The sequence below is a fragment of the Columba livia genome, chromosome 35 (assembly GCF_036013475.1).
Source record: "Columba livia isolate bColLiv1 breed racing homer chromosome 35, bColLiv1.pat.W.v2, whole genome shotgun sequence".
NCBI classification, from domain to species: domain Eukaryota; kingdom Metazoa; phylum Chordata; class Aves; order Columbiformes; family Columbidae; genus Columba; species Columba livia.
This window is the reverse complement of record NC_088636.1, coordinates 226560-250160: the sequence shown is the minus strand read 5'-3', so window position 1 is coordinate 250160 and position 23601 is coordinate 226560. Positions and strand designations below refer to the sequence as shown.

The 23601-nt window shown below is 56.4% G+C and overlaps 1 protein-coding gene across 1 annotated transcript in view; it reads right to left on the bottom strand.

Annotated features, from left to right (window-relative positions):
- Positions 1-885: 885 nt before the first annotated feature.
- Positions 886-23601, bottom strand: part of LOC135576924 (integrin alpha-L-like) — a 25009-nt gene continuing 2293 nt past the window's right edge. The window contains exons 2-16 of the mRNA XM_065044266.1: positions 23099-23295; positions 22890-23021; positions 21537-21740; positions 20129-20244; positions 19174-19319; positions 18238-18392; positions 16846-16959; positions 15222-15434; positions 12725-12820; positions 12559-12638; positions 12396-12482; positions 9448-9523; positions 5514-5630; positions 5252-5410; positions 886-948 (exon numbers count right to left, since the gene is read on the bottom strand). Of these exons, the coding sequence (XP_064900338.1) occupies positions 886-948; positions 5252-5410; positions 5514-5630; positions 9448-9523; positions 12396-12482; positions 12559-12638; positions 12725-12820; positions 15222-15434; positions 16846-16959; positions 18238-18392; positions 19174-19319; positions 20129-20244; positions 21537-21740; positions 22890-23021; positions 23099-23295 (1955 nt within the window). The remainder of the gene's footprint in view (positions 949-5251; positions 5411-5513; positions 5631-9447; positions 9524-12395; positions 12483-12558; positions 12639-12724; positions 12821-15221; positions 15435-16845; positions 16960-18237; positions 18393-19173; positions 19320-20128; positions 20245-21536; positions 21741-22889; positions 23022-23098; positions 23296-23601) is intronic.

Below are 23601 nucleotides of genomic sequence, written 5' to 3'. Positions count from 1 at the left end.
TCAATGGGTCAATGGGTCAATGGGTCAATGGGTCAATGGGTCAATGGGGTCAATGGGTCAATGGGTCAATGTCAATGGGTCAATGGGGTTCAATGGGTCAATGGGTCAATGGGGTCAATGGGTCAATGGGTTCAATGTCAATGGTCAATGGGGTCAATGGGTCAATGGGTCAATGGGTCAATGGGTCAATGGGTCAATGGGTCAATGGAGGTCAATGGGTCAATGGTCAATGGGTCAATGGGGTCAATGGGTTGCAATGGTCAATGGGGTCAATGGGGTCAATGGGGTCAATGGGTCAATGGGGTCAATGGGGTCAATGGGTCAATGGGTCAATGGGGTCAATGGGTCAATGGGTCAATGGGTCAATGGGGTCAATGGGTCAATGGGTCAATGGGTCATGGGTCAATGGGTCAATGGGGTCAATGGGGTCAATGGGTCAATGGGTCAATGGGGTCAATGGGGTCAATGGGTCAATGGGGTCAATGGGTCATGGGGTCAATGGGTCAATGGGTCAATGGGTCAATGGGTTCAATGGGGTCAATGGGTCAATGGTCAATGGTCAATGGGTCAATGGGTCAATGGGTCAATGGGGTCAATGGGGTCAATGGGGTCAATGGGTCAATGGGTCAATGGGTCAATGGGTCAATGGGTCAATGGGGTCAATGGGGTCAATGGGTCAAGGGTCAATGGGGTCAATGGGGTCAATGGGGTCAATGGGTCATTGGGGTCAATGGGGTCAATGGGTCAATGGGTCAATGGGGTCAAATGGGTCAATGGGTCAATGGGGTCAATGGGGTCAATGGGGTCAATGGGGTCAATGGGTCAATTGGGTCAATGGGGTCAATGGGGTCAATGGACCGGTCATGGGGTCATGGGCTCCATGGGTCAATGGGTCCAATGAGACATGGCGGTTGGGGGGCGGGGCCGGGGGGCAGGGAAGAGGCGGAACTGGGAGGCCGGAGCAAACCTGGGGGGAATCTGTGGGTCTCAGCCCCATAGCGCCCCATAGAACCCCATTCTATGGGTCCCAGCCCCATAGCGCCCCCCTAAGACCCCATTCTATGGGTCCCAGCCCCATAGCGCCCCATAGAGCCCATTCTATGGGTCCCAGCCCCATAGCTCCCCATAGAGCCCATTCTATGGGTCCCAGCCCCCATAGCTCCCCATAGAGCCCATTCTATGGGTCCCCAGCCCCATAGCGCCCCATGAACCCATTCCTATGGTCCCAGCCCCATAGCGCCCCCATAGAGCCCATTCTAAGGGTCCCAGCCCCATAGCGCCCCATAGAGCCCCATTCTAAGCCCCATAGCGCCCCATAGAGCCCATTCTATGGGTCCCAGCCCCATAGCTCCCCATAGAGCCCATTCTATGGGTCCCAGCCCCATAGCGCCCCATTGAACCCATTCTATGGGTCCCAGCCCCATAGCGCCCCATAGAACCCATTCTATGGGTCCCAGCCCCATAGCGCCCCATAGAACCCATTCTATGGGTCCCAGCCCCATAGCGCCCCATAGAGCCCATTCTATGGGTCCCAGCCCCATAGCGCCCCATAGAACCCATTCTATGGGTCCCAGCCCCATAGCGCCCCATAGAACCCATTCTATGGGTCCCAGCCCCATAGCTCCCCATAGAACCCATTCTATGGGTCCCAGCCCCATAGCGCCCCATAGAACCCATTCTATGGGTCCCAGCCCCATAGCTCCCCATAGAACCCCATTCTATGGGTCCCAGCCCCATAGCCCCCCATAGAACCCCATTCTATGGGTCCCAGCCCCATAGAACCCATTCTATGGGTCCCAGCCCCATAGCGCCCCATAGAACCCCATTCTATGGGTCCCAGCCCCATAGAACCCATTCTATGGGTCCCAGCCCCATAGCGCCCCATAGAGCCCATTCCATGGGTCCCAGCCCCATAGCACCCCATAGAACCCATTCTATGGGTCCCAGCCCCATAGCGCCCCATAGAACCCCATTCTATGGGTCCCAGCCCCATAGCGCCCCATAGAACCCATTCTATGGGTCCCAGCCCCATAGCGCCCCATAGAACTCCATTCTATGGGTCCCAGCCCCATAGCGCCCCATAGAGCCCATTCTATGGGTCCCAGCCCCATAGCTCCCCATAGAACCCCATTCTGTGGGTCTCAGCCCCATAGCGCCCCATAGAACCCATTCTATGGGTCCCAGCCCCATAGCGCCCCATAGAACCCATTCTATGGGTCCCAGCCCCATAGCGCCCCATAGAACCCATTCTATGGGTCCCAGCCCCATAGCGCCCCATAGAACCCATTCTATGGGTCCCAGCCCCATAGCGCCCCATAGAACCCATTCTATGGGTCCCAGCCCCATAGCGCCCCATAGAACCCATTCTATGGGTCCCAGCCCCATAGCGCCCCATAGAACCCATTCTATGGGTCCCAGCCCCATAGAAACCCATTCTATGGGTCCCAGCCCCATAGCGCCCCATAGAACCATTCTATGGGTCCCAGCCCCATAGCTCCCCATAGAACCCATTCTATGGGTCCCAGCCCCATAGAACCCATTCTATGGGTCCCAGCCCCATAGCTCCCCATAGAGCCCATTCTATGGGTCCCAGCCCCATAGCGCCCCATAGAGCCCATTCTATGGGTCCCAGCCCCATAGCGCCCCATAGAGCCCATTCTATGGGTCCCAGCCCCATAGCGCCCCATTGAACCCATTCTATGGGTCCCAGCCCCATAGCGCCCCATAGAACCCATTCTATGGGTCCCAGCCCCATAGCGCCCCATAGAACCCCATTCTATGGGTCCCAGCCCCATAGCGCCCCATAGAACCCCATTCTATGAGTCCCAGCCCCATAGCGCCCCATAGAACCCCATTCTATGGGTCCCAGCCCCATAGAACCCATTCTATGGGTCCCAGCCCCATAGCGCCCCATAGAACCCCATTCTATGGGTCCCAGCCCCATAGAACCCATTCTATGGGTCCCAGCCCCATAGCGCCCCATAGAGCCCATTCCATGGGTCCCAGCCCCATAGCGCCCCATAGAACCCATTCTATGGGTCCCAGCCCCATAGCGCCCCATAGAACCCCATTCTATGGGTCCCAGCCCCATAGCGCCCCATAGAACCCATTCTATGGGTCCCAGCCCCATAGCGCCCCATAGAACTCCATTCTATGGGTCCCAGCCCCATAGCGCCCCATAGAGCCCATTCTATGGGTCCCAGCCCCATAGCTCCCCATAGAACCCCATTCTGTGGGTCTCAGCCCCATAGCGCCCCATAGAACCCATTCTATGGGTCCCAGCCCCATAGCGCCCCATAGAACCCATTCTATGGGTCCCAGCCCCATAGCGCCCCATAGAACCCATTCTATGGGTCCCAGCCCCATAGCGCCCCATAGAACCCATTCTATGGGTCCCAGCCCCATAGCGCCCCATAGAACCCCATTCTATGGGTCCCAGCCCCATAGCGCCCCATAGAACCCATTCTATGGGTCCCAGCCCCATAGAAACCCATTCTATGGGTCCCAGCCCCATAGCGCCCCATAGAACCATTCTATGGGTCCCAGCCCCATAGCTCCCCATAGAACCCATTCTATGGGTCCCAGCCCCATAGAACCCATTCTATGGGTCCCAGCCCCATAGCGCCCCATAGAACCCCATTCTATGGGTCCCAGCCCCATAGCGCCCCATAGAACCCATTCTATGGGTCCCAGCCCCATAGCGCCCCATAGAACCCCATTCTGTGGGTCCCAGCCCCATAGCGCCCCATAGAACCATTCTATGGGTCCCAGCCCCATAGCGCCCCATAGAACCCATTCTATGGGTCCCAGCCCCATAGAAACCCATTCCATGGGTCCCAGCCCCATAGCTCCCCATAGAGCCCATTCTATGGGTCCCAGCCCCATAGCTCCCCATAGAACCCATTCTATGGGTCCCAGCCCCATAGCGCCCCATAGAACCCCATTCTATGGGTCCCAGCCCCATAGCGCCCCATAGAACCCATTCTATGGGTCCCAGCCCCATAGCGCCCCATAGAACCCCATTCTGTGGGTCCCAGCCCCATAGCGCCCCATAGAACCATTCTATGGGTCCCAGCCCCATAGCGCCCCATAGAATCCCATTCTATGGGTCCCAGCCCCATAGCGCCCCATAGAACCCATTCTATGGGTCCCAGCCCCATAGCGCCCCATAGAACCCATTCTATGGGTCCCAGCCCCATAGCGCCCCATAGAACCCATTCCATGGGTCCCAGCCCCATAGCTCCCCATAGAGCCCATTCTATGGGTCCCAGCCCCATAGCTCCCCATAGAACCCATTCTATGGGTCCCAGCCCCATAGCGCCCCATAGAACCCCATTCTATGGGTCCCAGCCCCATAGCGCCCCATAGAACCCATTCTATGGGTCCCAGCCCCATAGCGCCCCATAGAACCCCATTCTGTGGGTCCCAGCCCCATAGCGCCCCATAGAACCATTCTATGGGTCCCAGCCCCATAGCGCCCCATAGAATCCCATTCTATGGGTCCCAGCCCCATAGCGCCCCATAGAGCCCATTCTATGGGTCCCAGCCCCATAGCGCCCCATAGAGCCCATTCTATGGGTCCCAGCCCCATAGCGCCCCATAGAACCCATTCTATGGGTCCCAGCCCCATAGCGCCCCATAGAGCCCATTCTATGGGTCCCAGCCCCATAGCTCCCCATAGAACCCCATTCTGTGGGTCTCAGCCCCATAGCGCCCCATAGAACCCATTCTATGGGTCCCAGCCCCATAGCGCCCCATAGAACCCATTCTATGGGTCCCAGCCCCATAGCGCCCCATAGAACCCATTCTATGGGTCCCAGCCCCATAGCGCCCCATAGAACCCATTCTATGGGTCCCAGCCCCATAGAACCCCATTCTATGGGTCCCAGCCCCATAGCTCCCCATCTATGGGTCCCAGCCCCATAGCTCCCAATAGAACCCATTCTATGGGTCCCAGCCCCATAGCTCCCCATAGAACCCATTCTATGGGTCCCAGCCCCATAGCGCCCCATAGAACCCATTCTATGGGTCCCAGCCCCATAGAAACCCATAGAACCCATTCTATGGGTCCCAGCCCCATAGCTCCCCATAGAGCCCATTCTATGGGTCCCAGCCCCATAGCGCCCCATAGAACCCATTCTATGGGTCCCAGCCCCATAGAAACCCATAGAACCCATTCTATGGGTCCCAGCCCCATAGCTCCCCATAGAGCCCATTCTATGGGTCCCAGCCCCATAGCGCCCCATAGAACCCATTCTATGGGTCCCAGCCCCATAGCTCCCCATTCTATGGGTCCCAGCCCCATAGCGCCCCATCTCTGCGTCACCTCCCCGATGAGTCTCCGCAGCTCCTGCCCCACGGCGCCCTCGTCCTCCTGCCCCACGGCGCCACAGGCCCCGCCCCCCGGCTCCTGTGGGGCAGAACGGGCGTGTGGGGCGGGGCCTGACCCCCAACCCGCCCCATAGATCCGGGGGGGGGGGGGTCGCTATGGGGCAGGGGGGGGGGTCGCTCACCACTCGCACTTGGGGGTCGCGCACCGAGAGGCCGTGGGGCAGCGTGTGGGGCAGCAGCACCCAGGCCGTCACTTGGGGGGCGGGGCTGCTGGGGGGCGGGGCCTCCAGGGTCTCGATCTGTGGGGCGGAGGGAGAGAGGATGGAGGGACCCAGGCGTCCGGGTCCCAGCCCCATAGAGCCCCATAGAAAACCATTCTATGGGTCCCAGCCCCATAGCGCCCCATAGAAACCCATTCTATGGGTCTCAGCCCCATAGAGCCCCATAGAAACCCATCTATGGGTCCCAGCCCCATAGAGCCCCATTCCATGCGTCCCAGCCCCATAGCGCCCCATAGAACCCCATTCTATGGGTCCCAGCCCCATAGAAGCCCATTCCATGGGTCCCAGCCCCATAGCGCCCCATAGAACCCCGTTCTATGGGTCCCAGACCCATAGAGCCCCATTCTATGGGTCCCAGCCCCATAGAGCCCCATTCCATGGGTCCCAGCCCCATAGCGCCCCATAGAACCCCGTTCTATGGGTCTCAGACCCATAGAGCCCGATAGAACCCCATTCTATGGGTCCCAGCCCCATAGCGCCCCATAGAAACCCGTTCTATGGGTCTCAGCCCCATAGAAGCCCATTCTATGGGTCCCAGCCCCATAGAGCCCCATAGAACCCCGTTCTATGGGTCCCAGCCCCATAGAACCCCATTCCATGGGTCCCAGCCCCATAGCAACCCCAGCCCCCCATTCCATGGGTCCCAGCCCCATAGAGCCCCATAGAACCCCATTCTATGGGTCCCAGCCCCATAGAGACCCATAGCTCCCCATAGCTCCCCATAGAACCCCATTCCATGGGTCCCAGCCCCATAGAACCCCGTTCTATGGGTCCCAGCCCCATAACACCCCCAGCCCCCCATCTATGGGTCCCAGCCCCATAGAGACCCATAGAAACCCATTCTATGGGTCCCAGCCCCATAGAACCCCATAGAACCCCATTCTATGGGTCCCAGCCCCATAGCGCCCCATTGAACTGGGCCCCATAGATCCCAACCCCATAGATCCCAGAACCAGGGCCTGAAGGGACCCAGGCATCCGGGCCCCATAGATCCCAGCCCCACATGTCCTAGAACCCACTGTCCCAAGGGACCCAGGCGTCCGGGCCCCATAGATCCCAGCCCCACATATCCTATAACCCACTGTCCCAAGGGACCCAGGCGTTCGGGCCCCATAGATCCCAGCCCCACATATCCTATAACCCACTGTCCCAAGGGACCCAGGCGTCCGGGCCCCATAGATCCCAGCCCCACATATCCTATAACCCACCGTCCCAAGGGACCCAGGCGTTCGGGCCCCATAGATCCCAGCCCCACATATCCTATAACCCACTGTCCCAAGGGACCCAGGCGTTCGGGCCCCATAGATCCCAGCCCCACATATCCTATAACCCACCTCCCAAGGGACCCAGGCGTCCGGGCCCCATAGATCCCAGCCCCACATATCCTATAACCCACTGTCCCAAGGGACCCAGGCGTCCGGGCCCCATAGATCCCAGCCCCACATATCCTATAACCCACTGTCCCAAGGGACCCAGGCGTTCGGGCCCCATAGATCCCAGCCCCACATATCCTATAACCCACTGTCCCAAAGGACCCAGGCGTCCGGGCCCCATAGATCCCAGCCCCACATATCCTATAACCCACTGTCCCAAGGGACCCAGGCGTCCGGGCCCCATAGATCCCAGCCCCACATATCCTATAACCCACTGTCCCAAGGGACCCAGGCGTCCGGGCCCCATAGATCCCAGCCCCACATATCCTATAACACACTGTCCCAAGGGACCCAGGCGTCCGGGCCCCATAGATCCCAGCCCCACATATCCTATAACCCACTGTCCCAAGGGACCCAGGCGTCCGGGCCCCATAGATCCCAGCCCCACTTATCTGGGAGATGGAATATGAGGGGACCCAGGCGTCCGGGCCCCATAGATCCCAGCCCCACATATCCTATAACCCACTGTCCCAAGGGACCCAGGCGTCCGGGCCCCATAGATCCCAGCCCCACATATCCTATAACCCACCGTCCCAAGGGACCCAGGCGTTCGGGCCCCATAGATCCCAGCCCCACATATCCTATAACCCACTGTCCCAAGGGACCCAGGCGTTCGGGCCCCATAGATCCCAGCCCCACATATCCTATAACCCACCTCCCAAGGGACCCAGGCGTCCGGGCCCCATAGATCCCAGCCCCACATATCCTATAACCCACTGTCCCAAGGGACCCAGGCGTCCGGGCCCCATAGATCCCAGCCCCACATATCCTATAACCCACTGTCCCAAGGGACCCAGGCGTTCGGGCCCCATAGATCCCAGCCCCACATATCCTATAACCCACTGTCCCAAAGGACCCAGGCGTCCGGGCCCCATAGATCCCAGCCCCACATATCCTATAACCCACTGTCCCAAGGGACCCAGGCGTCCGGGCCCCATAGATCCCAGCCCCACATATCCTATAACCCACTGTCCCAAGGGACCCAGGCGTCCGGGCCCCATAGATCCCAGCCCCACATATCCTATAACCCACTGTCCCAAGGGACCCAGGCGTTCGGGCCCCATAGATCCCAGCCCCACATATCCTATAACCCACTGTCCCAAGGGACCCAGGCGTCCGGGCCCCATAGATCCCAGCCCCACATGTCCTATAACCCACTGTCCCAAGGGACCCAGGCGTCCGGGCCCCATAGATCCCAGCCCCACATATCCTATAACCCACTGTCCCAAGGGACCCAGGCGTCCGGGCCCCATAGATCCCAGCCCCACATATCCTATAACACACTGTCCCAAGGGACCCAGGCGTCCGGGCCCCATAGATCCCAGCCCCACATATCCTATAACCCACTGTCCCAAGGGACCCAGGCGTCCGGGCCCCATAGATCCCGGCCCCACATATCCTAGAACCCACTGTCCCAAGGGACCCAGGCGTCCGGGCCCCATAGATCCCAGCCCCACATATCCTAGAACCCACCGTCCCAAGGGACCCAGGCGTCCGGGCCCCATAGATCCCAGCCCCACATATCCTAGAACCCACTGTCCCAAGGGACCCAGGCGTCCGGGCCCCATAGATCCCAGCCCCACATATCCTATAACCCACTGTCCCAAGGGACCCAGGCGTCCGGGCCCCATAGATCCCAGCCCCACATGTCCTATAACCCACTGTCCCAAGGGACCCAGGCGTTCGGGCCCCATAGATCCCAGCCCCACATATCCTATAACCCACTGTCCCAAGGGACCCAGGCGTTCGGGCCCCATAGATCCCGGCCCCACATATCCTATAACCCACTGTCCCAAGGGACCCAGGCGTCCGGGCCCCATAGATCCCAGCCCCACATATCCTATAACCCACTGTCCCAAGGGACCCAGGCGTCCGGGCCCCATAGATCCCAGCCCCACATATCCTATAACCCACTGTCCCAAGGGACCCAGGCGTCCGGGCCCCATAGATCCCAGCCCCACATATCCTATAACCCACTGTCCCAAGGGACCCAGGCGTTCGGGCCCCATAGATCCCAGCCCCACATATCCTATAACCCACTGTCCCAAGGGACCCAGGCGTCCGGGCCCCATAGATCCCAGCCCCACATATCCTATAACCCACTGTCCCAAGGGACCCAGGCGTCCGGGCCCCATAGATCCCAGCCCCACTTATCTGGGAGATGGAATATGAGGGGACCCAGGCGTTCGGGCCCCATAGATCCCAGCCCCACATATCCTATAACCCACTGTCCCAAGGGACCCAGGCGTCCGGGCCCCATAGATCCCAGCCCCACATATCCTATAACCCACTGTCCCAAGGGACCCAGGCGTCCGGGCCCCACATATCCCAGCCCCAACCCACCCACTGCCGGAAGGGACCCAGGCGTCCGGGCCCCACACCCGGCCACTTGTGGGGCTCACCCTATAGCGATGCTCCAGGCTCTTGTTCCGCGGCCCATTGGACGTGAAGTTGATGTAGGGGGTGGAGCCATCGTCCCTGGTGTGGGGCAGAGAAATCAGTGGGGCCCGGACGCCTGGGTCCCCTGGGACAGCAGCTGCCGGGATCTATGGGGCAGGACTTATGGGGCCAAGATCTATGGGGCCCGAACGCCTGGGTCCCCTGGGACAGCAGGTGCTGGGATCTATGGGGCTGGGACATGTGGGGCTGGGTTCTATGGGGTGGGATCTATGGGGCCGGGCTCTATGGGGCCGGGATCTATGGGGCAGTGACTTATGGGGCCGGGATCTATGGGGCCCGAATGCCTGGGTCCCCTGGGACAGGAGGTTCCAGGATCTATGGGGCTGGGATCTATGGGGCTGGGACTTGTGGGGCCGGGTTCTATGGGGTGGGATCTATGGGGCTGGGCTCTATGGGGCAAGGACTTATGCGGCCAAGATCTATGGGGCCCGAACGCCTGGGTCCCTTGGGACAGCCGGTGCTGGGATCTATGGGGCTGGGACTTGTGGGGCCGGGTTCTATGGGGTGGGATCTATCGGGCTGGGATCTATGGGGCTGGGATCTATGGGGCAGGAACATGTGGGGCCAAGATCTATGGGTCCCGAACGCCTGGGTCCCCTGGGACAGGAGGTTCCGGGATCTATGGGGCTGGGATCTATGGGGCTGGGATCTATGGGGCAGGGACATGTGGGGCCGGGTGCTATGGGGTGGGATCTATGGGGCTGGGATCTATGGGGCAGGGACTTATGGGGCCAAGATCTATGGGTCCCGAACGCCTGGGTCCCCTGGGACAGCAGCTGCCGGGATCTATGGGGCTGGGACATGTGGGGCCGGGTTCTATGGGGCTGGGATCTATGGGGCAGCGACTTATGGGGCCAAGATCTATGGGGCCCGAACGCCTGGGTCCCCTGGGACAGGAGGTTCCGGGATCTATGGGGCTGGGACTTGTGGGGCTGGGTTCTATGGGGCCAGGCTCTATGGGGCTGGGATCTATGGGGCTGGGATCTATGGGGCTGGGATCTATGGGGCTGGGACTTGTGGGGCCGGGTTCTATGGGGTGGGATCTATGGGGCTGGGATCTATGGGGCAGGGACTTATGGGGCCAAGATCTATGGGGCCCGAACGCCTGGGTCCCCTGGGACAGGAGGTTCCAGGATCTATGGGGCTGGGATCTATGGGGCAGGGACATGTGGGGCTGGGTTCTATGGGGTGGGATCTATGGGGCTGGGATCTATGGGGCAGGGACTTATGGGGCCAAGATCTATGGGGCCCGAACGCCTGGGTCCCTTGGGACACCAGGTGCTGGGATCTATGGGGCTGGGATCTATGGGGCTGGGATCTATGGGGCAGGGACATGTGGGGCCGGGTTCTATGGGGTGGGATCTATGGGGCCAGGCTCTATGGGGCTGGGATCTATGGGGCAGGGACTTATGGGGCCAAGATCTATGGGGCCCGAACGCCTGGGTCCCCTGGGACAGCAGGTGCCGGGATCTATGGGGCTGGGATCTATGGGGCTGGGATCTATGGGGCAGGGACATGTGGGGCCGGGTTCTATGGGGCTGGGCTCTATGGGGCCGGGATCTATGGGGCTGGGACTTGTGGGGCCAAGATCTATGGGTCCCGAACGCCTGGGTCCCCTGGGACAGCAGGTGCTGGGATCTACGGGGCTGGGATCTATGGGGCAGATCTATGGGGCAAATCTATGGGGCAAATCTATGGGGCAGATCTATGGGGCAGATCTATGGGCCAATCTATGGGGCTGGGATCTATGGGCCAGATCTATGGGGCAGATCTATCGAGCAGATCTATGGGGCAGTTCTATGTGGCCAGATCTATGGGGCAAATCTATGGGGCCAGATCTATGGGGCAGATCTATGGGCCAATCTACGGGGCAGATCTATGGGGCAAATCTATGGGGCAGATCTATGGGGCAGATCTATGGGCCAATCAATGGGGCAGATCTATGGGGCAGATCTATGGGCCAATCTATGGGGCAGATCTATGGGGCAGATCTATGGGGCAGATCTATGGGGCTGGGATCTATGGGGCAGATCTATGGGCCAGATCTATGGGGCAGATCTATGGGCCAGATCTATGGGGCAGATCTATGGGGCAGATCTATGGGGCAAATCTATGGGGCTGGGCTCTATGGGGCAAATATATGGGGCAGTTCTATGTGGCCAAATCTATGGGGCTGTGATCTATGGGGCAGATCTATGGGGCAGATCTATGGGGCTGGAATCTATGGGGCAAATCTATGGGGCAGATCTATGGGGCAGATCTATGGGCCAATCTATGGGGCTGTGATCTATGGGGCAGATCTATGGGGCAAATCTATGGGGCAAATCTATGGGGCAGATCTATGGGGCTGGGCTCAATGGGGCAAATCTATGGGGCAGATCTATGGGGCAGATCTATGGGGCCAGATCTATGGGGCTGGGCTCTATGGGGCAGATCTATGGGCCAGATCTATGGGGCAGATCTATGGGGCAGATCTATGGGCCAATCTATGGGCCTGGGATCTATGGGGCAAATCTATGGGGCAGATCTATGGGGCTGGGCTCTATGGGGTGGGATCTATGGGGCAGATCTATGGGGCAGATCTATGGGGCAGATCTATGGGGCAGATCTATGTGGCAAATCTATGGGGCAGATCTATGGGGCAGATCTATGGGGCCAGATCTATGGGGCAGATCTATGGGGCAGATCTATGGGGCTGGGATCTATGGGCCAGATCTATGGGGCCAGATCTATGGGGCAGATCTATGGGGCTGGGCTCTATGGGGCAGATCTATGGGGCCAGATCTATGGGGCAAATCTATGGGGCAAATCTATGGGGCACATCTATGGGGCAGATCTATGGGGCAGATCTATGGGGCAGATCTATGGGGCGGGCACTTGTGGGTCTCACCACGTCGCCGCCACTTGTAGGGCGAAGCTCACGGGCACGTCCCACGTCACCTCGTTGTCCCCGAGCGTCCCGTGGGGCTCGTGCTCGCTATGGGGCAGAGAGTCACCCCCTTGCGCCCCACACCCGCCCCACACCCGCCCCACACCCGCCCCACACATCCCACCTGCTCACGCGCGCCTTCAGCCCCATAGATTCCCCCCACGTCCCATTGGGCTCCACGGAGAACGTCAGCTCCACCGTCACCTACTTGTGGGGCGGCACTTAGGGGGCTGCCCCATAAGTGCCCCCCCCACCCACCCGCCCCACAAGTCCCGCCCCATAGATCTCACCTCCCAGCCCGCGCGCAGGACGGGGCGGCTCAGGTTGCAGCTCAGGCCCCACGGCTGCCCCACGGCGACGCAGCTCAGGGGCACGGGGAGCGAGGCCTGTGGGGAGAAGCTATGGGGCCCGGACGCCTGGGTCCCTCCGGACTCTGGGTCTGGGAGCTATGGGGCCCGGACGCCTGGGTCCCTCCGGACTCCGGGTCTGGGAGCTATGGGGCCCGGACGCCTGGGTCCCTCCGGACTCTGGGTCTGGGAGCTATGGGGCCCGGACGCCTGGGTCCCTCCGGACTCCTGGTCCAGGATCTATGGGGCCCGGACGCCTGGGTCCCTCCGGACTCTGGGTCTGGGATCTATGGGGCCCGGACGCCTGGGTCCCTCTGGACTTTGGGTCTGGGATCTATGGGGCCCGGACGCCTGGGTCCCTCCAGACTTTGGGTCTGGGAGCTATGGGGCCCGGACGCCTGGGTCCCTCCGGACTCTGGGTCTGGGAGCTATGGGGCCCGGACGCCTGGGTCCCTCCGGACTCTGGGTCTGGGAGCTATGGGTCAGGATCTATGGGTCTGGGATCTTTGGGTCTCTATGGTCTCTATGGTCTCTATGGTCTCTATGGGTCTCTATGGGTCTCTGTGGTCTCTATGGTCTCTATGGGTCTCTATGGGTCTCTATGGGTCTCTATGGTCTCTATGGTCCCTATGGGTCTCTATGGGTCTCTATGGGTCTCTATGGGTCTCTATGGTCTCTATGGTCTCTATGGGTCTCTATGGTCTCTATGGTCTCTATGGTCTCTATGGTCTCTATGGGTCCCTATGGGTCTCTATGGTCTCTATGGTCTCTATGGGTCTCTATGGTCTCTATGGGTCTCTATGGTCTCTATGGTCTCTATGGGTCTCTATGGGTCTCTATGGTCTCTATGGGTCTCTATGGTCTCTATGGTCTCTATGCTCTCTATGGGTCTCTATGGTCTCTATGGTCTCTATGGGTCTCTATGGTCTCTATGGTCTCTATGGGTCTCTATGGTCTCTATGGGTCTCTATGGGTCTCTATGGGTCTCTATGGGTCTCTATGGTCTCTATGGGTCTCTATGGTCTCTATGGGTCTCTATGGTCTCTATGGTCTCTATGGGTCTCTATGGGTCTCTATGGTCTCTATGGTCTCTATGGTCTCTATGGGTCTCTATGGTCTCTATGGTCTCTCTGGTCTCTATGGTCTCTATGGGTCTCTATGGTCTCTATGGTCTCTATGGGTCTCTATGGTCTCTATGGGTCCCTATGGTCTCTATGGGTCCCTATGGTCTCTATGGTCTCTATGGGTCTCTATGGGTCCCTATGGGTCTCTATGGGTCCCTATGGATCCCTATGGGTCTCTATGGGTCTCTATGGGTCTCTATGGGTCTCTATGGTCTCTATGGTCTCTATGGGTCTCTATGGGTCTCTATGGTCTCTATGGTCCCTATGGGTCTCTATGGTCTCTATGGGTCTCTATGGTCTCTATGGGTCTCTATGGGTCTCTATGGGTCTCTATGGGTCTCTATGGTCTCTATGGGTCCCTATGGGTCTCTATGGTCTCTATGGGTCTCTATGGTCTCTATGGGTCTCTATGGTCTCTATGGTCTCTATGGGTCTCTATGGGTCTCTATGGTCTCTATGGGTCTCTATGGGTCTCTATGGGTCTCTATGGTCTCTATGGTCTCTATGGTCTCTATGGTCTCTATGGTCTCTATGGGTCTCTATGGTCTCTCTGGTCTCTATGGTCTCTATGGGTCTCTATGGTCTCTATGGTCTCTATGGGTCTCTATGGGTCTCTATGGTCTCTATGGGTCTCTATGGGTCTCTATGGGTCTCTATGGGTCTCTATGGTCTCTATGGTCTCTATGGTCTCTATGGGTCTCTATGGTCTCTATGGGTCTCTATGGGTCTCTATGGGTCTCTATGGTCTCTATGGGTCTCTATGGGTCTCTATGGGTCTCTATGGGTCTCTATGGTCTCTATGGTCTCTATGGTCTCTATGGGTCTCTATGGTCTCTATGGTCCCTATGGGTCTCTATGGGTCTCTATGGGTCTCTATGGGTCTCTATGGTCTCTATGGTCTCTATGGGTCTCTATGGGTCTCTATGGGTCTCTATGGGTCTCTATGGTCTCTATGGTCTCTATGGTCTCTATGGGTCTCTGTGGTCTCTATGGTCTCTATGGGTCCCTATGGGTCTCTATGGGTCTCTATGGTCTCTATGGGTCCCTATGGGTCTCTATGGTCTCTATGGGTCTCTATGGTCTCTATGGGTCCCTATGGGTCTCTATGGGTCTCTATGGTCTCTATGGGTCTCTATGGTCCCTATGGGTCTCTATGGGTCTCTATCGGTCCCTATGGGTCTCTATGGTCTCTATGGTCTCTATGGGTCTCTATGGTCTCTATGGGTCTCTATGGGTCTCTATGGGTCTCTATGGGTCTCTATGGTCTCTATGGGTCCCTATGGGTCTCTATGGCTCCCGAACGCCTGGGTCCTCACCGTGCGTGCCCTCCCCCGCTGCATCCTCAGCCCCCCGGGCAGCGCCACTTGTAGGGCGGCCCCATAGGCGCCGTCCCCCCGGTTCCCCAGCAGGAGGCGCAGCCGCAGGACCCCGTGGGGCTGCCCCACAAGTGCCGGATCCACCTCCAGCACCCGGACCCACAGATCCGGCCGGCACTGGGAGGCCGCCCCACAACTTCGTTCCACCGGCACCTGGGGGGCACAAAATCACCCCGTTTGGACCCAAAACCCCACTTTTTCACCCCAAAAATCACCTTGTGCAAGCCACTTTTAACCAAAAAACCACTTTTTTCCCCCAAAAAAACCCATTTCGGCCCCAAAATCCGATTTTCCAAAAGTTTGAAATTTTTTTTTGGGAAATTTGTGGAATTTTTTTATATTTTTTATTTTTATTTTTTATTTTTTATTTTTTTTTTAATTTTTTGGGGTTTAAACTTTTTTATTTTTTTATTTATTTATTTTTTTTTTTTAATTTTTTGGGGTTTAAACTGTTTTATTTTTTTATTTTTTTTATTTTTTTATTTTTTTTTATTTTTTGGGGTTTAAACTTTTTTTAAAATAATTTTTGATATTTTTTTTGATTTTTAACAATTTTTGGTATTTTTCATTCGTTGGATTTTTGAAATTTTCAGAATTTTGGTTTTTTTTTTTTTAGTTTTTGACATTTTGAATTTTTTCACTTTTGATTTTTTTTAATTATTAATTTTTTAATTTCGGGACTTTTTGAATTTCTCGATTTTTTTCATTTTTTTTTATTTTTTTATTTTTGAAATTTATTTTTTCTATTTTTGTGGGTTTTAATTTGGAATTTTTTACAAATTTTTGAGACTTTTTATTTTTTTAAATTTTGCGAAATTTTTGGAATCTTTAATTTTTTAAAATGTGTGAATTCTTTTTTATTTTTGTTTTATTATTTTTTATTTTTTTAATTTTTTAATTTTTTAATTTTTTTATTTTTGAAATTTTGAATTTTTATTTTTCAAATTTTTGAAATTTTTTATTTTTTCGAATTTTTGAATTTTTGTTTTTTTAAATTTTTGAATTTCTGGAATTTCTGATTTTTTTTATTTTTTGAATTATTTTTATTTCTTGAAATTTTTGATTTTTCGAATTTTTGAATCTTTGAATCTTTGAATTTTTATTTTTTGAATTTTTCGAATCTTTATTTTTTGAAATTTTTGATTTTTTGAATTTATAAGTTTTGAAATTTTTGTGTTTTTTTCCTTTTTTGAAATTTGAACTTTTTTATTTTTTAAAATTCATATTTTTTGACCATTTTTTATATTTTTGATTCTTAAAAAATTTTTGATTTCCCGAATTTTCAAACTTTTGAATCTTTCAATTTTTTATTTTTCGACTTTTTGAAATTTTGGCATTTTTCGAATTTTTGAATTTTTACATTTTTTGGAACTTTTTGTTTTTTGAACTTTTGAATTATTTTTTGATTTTTTTTTTTTTTTAAATTTTTAATATTTTCCCCCATTTTCCCCTCAAAATTTCATTTAATTCTGAAATTCCCCATTTTTACCTCCATTTTTTTTCCCAAAATTCCCATTTTTCCCCATTTTTGCCCCATTTCCGGGTTTTTCGCCCCATTTCTCACCTCAGCCCACAGGGGGCGTGTCCCGGGGGCCAGGACGGGGGTGGGCGGGGCCCCTTCCGGCCCAATCAGCTGCAGCCGCAGCTGCACGGGGGTCACGGGGTCATCCAGGCAGGGCTGCGATTGGCCGAGAGGCCCCAGCAATGAGCCCCAATTAACCCCCATTAATTAACCCCAATTAGCCCACAATTAAGCTCAAATTAAACCCGAATTAAACCCAATTAACCCCTCATTTAGTCCCCAAATTAACCCCCTAATTAACCCCTAATTAATCTCTAATTAATCCCTTATTATCCCCCAATTAACTGCCCAATTAAACCCCAAAATCACCCCTAATTATCCCCCCAATTAAACCCCAAATAACCCTAATTAAACCCAATTAAACCCCAATTAACCCACAATTAAACCCCAATTAATCCCCCCTTTAGACCCCAAATTAACCCCCCAATTAACCCCAATTCTTCTCTAATTATTCCCCTATTATGCCTCATTTAACCCCAAATAAACCCCAATTACCCCACAATCAAACTCCAATTAAACCCAATTAACCCCTCATTTAGTCCCCAAATTAACCCCCCAATTAACCCCTAATTAATCTCTAATTAATCCCTTATTATCCCCCAATTAACTGCCCAATTAATCCCAAAATCACCCCTAATTATCCCCTCAATTAAACCCCAATTAACCCCAATTAACCCACAATTTAACCCAATTAATCCCCCTCAGACCCCAAATTAACCCCCCAATTAACCCCTAATTCATCTCTAATTAATTGCTGATTGTCCCCCAATTAACTGCCCAATTAAACCCCTAACTCATCTCTAATTACTCCCCGATTATCCCCCAATTAACTGCTCAATTAAACCCAAATTAACCTCCCAATTAAACCCAATTAACCCCCCAATTAACCCCCCAATTAACCCCCCAAATAAACCCCAATTAGCCACCAATTAAGCCCAGAATTAACCCCTAATTACCCCCGATTAACCCTCAGATTAACCCCTAATTGCCCCCAATTAAACCCCCGATTAACCCCAATTACCCCACCAATTAACCCCCAATTACCCCACCAATTAACCCCCAATTACCCACAATTAACCCTTCAATTACCCCCCAACTAAACCCCCAATTAACCCCCAACCAACCCAATTAACCCCCCAATTAACCCCTCAATTAACCCCTCAATTACCCCCAATTAACTCTCTATTAGCCCACCAATTAGCCCCCAATTACCGCCCAATTAACCCCTCAATTAACCTTCCAATTAACCCCCAATTAACCCCAATTAACCCCCAATATCCCTCTAATTAACCCCTAATTAACCCCCCCGCTCAGCTGCCATTTACACCCTAATTAACCCCTAACGAACCCCAATTAGCGCAGTTCATTAATTACCGGCAGCTCCAAGGGCACCTGTGAGCACGTTGGCTCCGCCCCCAGCAGCAGCCGCCCGGCCACGCCCCTTTCCCGCCCCTCCCCCAGGAGGCCCCGCCCCCTGGCCCACTGGGGCTCCACCTCCAACAGGAAGTCCACGGGGGTCACATGATCACCTGGGGGGAAGGGGGCGGGGTCAGAAAGGGGCGGGGACTAAAGGGGGTGGAGCATAATGGGAAAAAAGGGGGTGGGGCTTAAAGGGGCATGGCTTAATTAGGTTAAAGGGGCGGGGTTAATTGGGACTTAAAGGGGGCGGGGCTTAACTGGGGAGCAAAAGGGGTGGGACTTAACTGAGGTGAAAGGGGGCGGGTCCTCCTGGGGTCGAGAAAGGGGCGGAGCTTAAAGGGGGGAGTGGCATAACTGGGGCCTAAAGGGGGCGGGGCTTAATTGGGGTGAAAAGGGGCGGGGGCTTAATTGGGCGTTAAAGGGGCGGGGCTTATTTGGTAGTTAAGGGGGCGGGGCTTGAAGGGGCACGGCTTAGGTGGGGTTAAATGGGGCGGAGCTTAACTAGGGTTAAAGGGGCGGGGCTTAAAGGGGATGGTTTAAAGGGGGGCGGGGCTTAATTAGGGGTTACGGGGGGAGGGACCACGTCTAAGGGGCGTGGCTTAAATTAGAGGGTGTGGCCGAGAGTGGGGAGGCGGATCTTACGTGGCACGAGGGCATTTGGTGGGCGGGGCTTAAACTTGAGGGGTGTGGCCGAGGTCTTGGGGGCGGGGCCAGTGGGGTGGGAGGAGCCAAGGGTTGAATTGTGGCCTTGGGGGTGTGGTCAGTGGGGTGGGCGGAGCCAAATGGCGCATTGGGGATTTGGAGGTGGGGTCAATGGAGGGTGGGTGGGGCCAAGGGAGATGTGGGCGTGTCTGGGGGTGTATGGGCGGGGCCGGGGGGGTGAAAGGTCACCGTGGGGGGCGGGGCTGATGTGGGCGGAGCCACAGACGCTGACGGTGACGGTGACGCTGGTGACACCCGAACAGTCGACCCAGGAGGAGGGGACCAGCACGGGGTCAAAGGTCACAGAGGGGGTCACGTGGAGAACGGGGCGGGACCTGGGAGGGGGGGAGGGGTCCCAATGTGTCCCCATTGTCCCCAATGTCCCCATTGTCCCCATTGCCCCCAATGTCCCCATTGTCCCCATTGCCCCCATTGTCCCCAACGTCCCCATTGCCCCCATTGTCCCCAATGTCCCCATTGTCCCCATTGCCCCCATTGTCCCCATTGTCCCCATTGCCCCCAATGTCCCCATTGCCCCCATTGTCCCCATTGCCCCCATTGTCCCCAACGTCCCCATTGCCCCCATTGTCCCCATTGTCCCCATTGTCCCCATTGCCCCCATTGCCCCCATTGCCCCCATTGTCCCCATTGCCCCCATTGTCCCCATTGCCCCCATTGTCCCCAACGTCCCCATTGCCCCCATTGCCCCCATTGTCCCCAATGTCCCCATTGTCCCCATTGCCCCCATTGTCCCCATTGTCCCCATTGCCCCCAATGTCCCCATTGCCCCCATTGTCCCCATTGCCCCCATTGTCCCCAACGTCCCCATTGCCCCCATTGTCCCCATTGTCCCCATTGCCCCCATTGTCCCCATTGTCCCAATTGCCCCCATTGCCCCCATTGCCCCCATTGTCCCCATTGTCCCCATTGCCCCCAACGTCCCCATTGTCCCCAATGTCCCCATTGCCCCCATTGCCCCCATTGCCCCCAATGTCCCCATTGCCCCCATTGTCCCCAATGTCCCCATTGCCCCCAATGTCCCCATTGCCCCCAGTGTCCCCATTGCCCCCATTGCCCCCAACGTCCCCATTGCCCCCATTGCCCCCAACGTCCCCATTGCCCCCACATCCCCCTCTGTCCCCACCGCAGCACCACGACGTGTCCCCACGTCCCCACGGCGATGTCCCCGTTGTCCCCCGTCCCGTCCAGCGCCGTCCCGAACATGCGCAGCCCCGGTGCCACCGTCCGGCCCTCCAGGCGCTGCCAACGCCACCAGATGTCACCACGTGTCCCCAAGTGCCCCCGGGCATCCCCATTGACCCCATTGACCCCAATGTCCCCATTGACCCCAATGTCCCCATTGTCCCCATTGACCCCAATGTCCCCATTGACCCGAATGTCCCCATTGACCCCAATGTCACCAATATACCCCAGTGTCCCCATCCCCCCATATCCTCCACTGTCCCCATTGCCCCCAATGTCCCCAATGTCCCCATTGACCCCATTGCCCCCAATGTCCCCATTGTCCCCATTGCCCCCATTGTTCCCATTTCCTCCATTGTCCCCAATGTCCCCATCACCCCCATTGTCCCCATTGTCCCCATTGACCCTATTGTCCCCATTGCCCCCAATATAGCCCAGTGTCCCCATCCCCCCATATTCTCTACTGTCCCCATTGCCCCCAATGTCCCCAATGTCCCCATTGCCCCCATTGTTCCCATTTCCTCCATTGTCCCCAATGTCCCCATCACCCCCAATGTCCCCATTGCCCCCATTGTTCCCATTACCTCCATTGTCCCCAATGTCCCCATCACCCCCATTGTCCCCAATGTCCCCAATGTCCCCATTGCCCCCATTGTTCCCATTACCTCCATTGTCCCCAATGTCCCCATCACCCCCATTGTCCCCAATGTCCCCATTGTCCCCATTGCCCCCATTACCCCCATTGCCCCCATCACACCCATCACCCCCAGTGTCCCCATTACCCCCATTGTCCCCAATGTCCCCATTGCCCCATTGCCCCCATTGTCCCAAATGTCCCCATTGCCCCCAATGTCCCCATTGCCGCCATTGCCCCCAGGGTCCCCATCACACCCACCACCCACATTGCCCCATTGCCCCCATTACCCCCAATGTAATTGTCCCCATTACCCCCAATGTCCCCATTGTCCCCGTTGTCCCCATTGCCTCCATTACCCCCATTGTCCCCATTGTCCCCAATGTCCCCTATGGCCCCAAATCATGCCCAATGTCCTCCCATTGTCCCCAAAGTCCCCCTATATCTCCCCCAATATCCCCATGTCCCCCCATTATCTCCAATGTCCCCCCATTGTCCCCATTGCCCCCATTACCCCCAATGTCCCCATTGTCCCCATTGTCCCCATCACCCCCATTGTCCCCATTGCCCCCATTACCCCCAATGTCCCCATTGTCCCCATTGTCCCCATCACCCCCATTGTCCCCATTGCCCCCATTACCCCCAATGTCCCCATTGTCCCCATTGTCCCCATCACCCCCATTGTCCCCATCACCCCCATTGTCCCCATTGTCACCTGGCTGTGTCGCGGTGTCACCCCCCCCGGACACCCCGGGAACACGTAGACGGCTCCGGCGTCCCCGTCCTCGCCCGGTGCCCCCACAGCCACCTCGGGGTGACCGTCCCCGTCCATGTCACCCAGTGTCCCCAAAGAGGCGCCAAAGCGGCCCAGGGGGTGACCGGGGGACCCCTCGAGTTCCGTCATGAGCTCCAGGGTGGGCTGGGGGGACATGGGGACATTGAGGGGGACATGGGGGAGATTGTGGAGATTGGGGACAGAGGGACATTGGGGGATTTGGGGACATGGGGACATTATTGGGGACATGGGGACATTGAGAGGGATGGGGGACATGGGGGATATTGGGGGCAATGGGGACATTGGGACATTGGGGGGGATGTGGGGACATGGGGGATTTGGGGACATAGGGACATTGGGTATATTGGGGACGTTGGGGACATTATTGGGGACATGGGGACATTGAGGGGGATGGGGGACATTGGGGACATCATTGGGGACATTGGGACATTGGGAGGGATGTGGGACATTGGGGGGGAAATGGGGACAATGGGACATTGTCAGCAATGGGGACATTGGGGGCAATGGGGACAATGGGGGCAATGGGGGGGATGTGGGGACATGGAGACATTGGGACATGGGGACTTTGGGGACATGGGGGATATTGGGGGGATTGGGGACATTGGGGGATTTGGGGACATGGGGACATTGGGGGGGACATGGGGACATTGAGGGGGATGGGGGACATGGGGGATATTGGGGGCAATGGGGACATTGGGACATTGGGGGGGATGTGGGGACATTGGGGGATTTGGGGACATAGGGACATTGGGTATATTGGGGACGTTGGGGACATTATTGGGGACATGGGGACATTGAGGGACATGGGGGACATTGGGGACATCATTGGGGACATTGGGACATTGGGAGGGATGTGGGACATTGGGGGGGAAATGGGGACAATGGGACATTGGCAGCAATGGGGACATTGGGGGCAATGGGGACAATGGGGCAATGGGGGGGATGTGGGGACATGGAGACATTGGGACATGGGGACTTTGGGGACATGGGGGATATTGGGGGGATTGGGGACATTGGGGGATGTGGGGACATTGGGAACATGGGGACATTGAGGGGGATGTGGGGACATGGGGGATATTGGGGGCAATGGGGACATTGGGACATTGAGGGGGATGTGGGGACATTGGGGACATTGGGGGCAATGGGGACATGGGGGTCAATGGGGACATTGGGATCCCATTGCCCCCAATGTCCCCATTGTCCCCACTGCCCCCATTGTCCCCATGACCCCCATTGTCCCCATCACCCCCATTGTCCCCAATGTCCCCATACCTCCCTCCACCGATACACGACGACTCGTCCCCCTCTCCGCCCGTCATAGTAGTTGGGGACCCCGACCAGCAAAGCCACCGTCACCCCATCCTGGTCCAGGGCGCTCAGCGACGCCCCAAAATACGACCCCACCTACGGGTGACACCGGCGTCACCCCTATGGTGGGGACACCCCCATTGTCACCTCCCCCCCATAGAAATGGCACCCACCTGTTGGCCGGGGAGGGTTTGGAGGACGTGCCACGACCCGGTGGCCTTGGGGACATCGAAGAGGACGACGGCGCCAACGTGACGGTGCCGGGGGGCGCCCGCGGCCACCAGCGTGTGGTTGGGGACGAAGAGGGAGGCCAGCGAGTAGCCTGGGGACAGTGGGGATAATGGGGGGGGCGCGGGGTGGTCAGTGGGGTCTTGGGTTGGGGATGGTTGGGTCAATGGTCTTGGGTTGGGGACAGTTGGGTCAATATGGATTGGGGACAGATGGTCAACATGGGTTGGGGACACTTGAGTCAACAGGGGTTGGGGACATTGGGGTCAATGGCCTTGGGTTGGGGACACCTGGGTCAACATGGGGTTGGGGACATTGGGGTCAATGGCCTTGGGTTGGGGACACTTGGGTCAACATGGGTTGGGGACATTGGGGTCAATGGTCCTGAGTTGGGGACATTGGGGTCAACGGTTTTGGGTTGGGGACACTTGGGTCAACATGGGGTTGA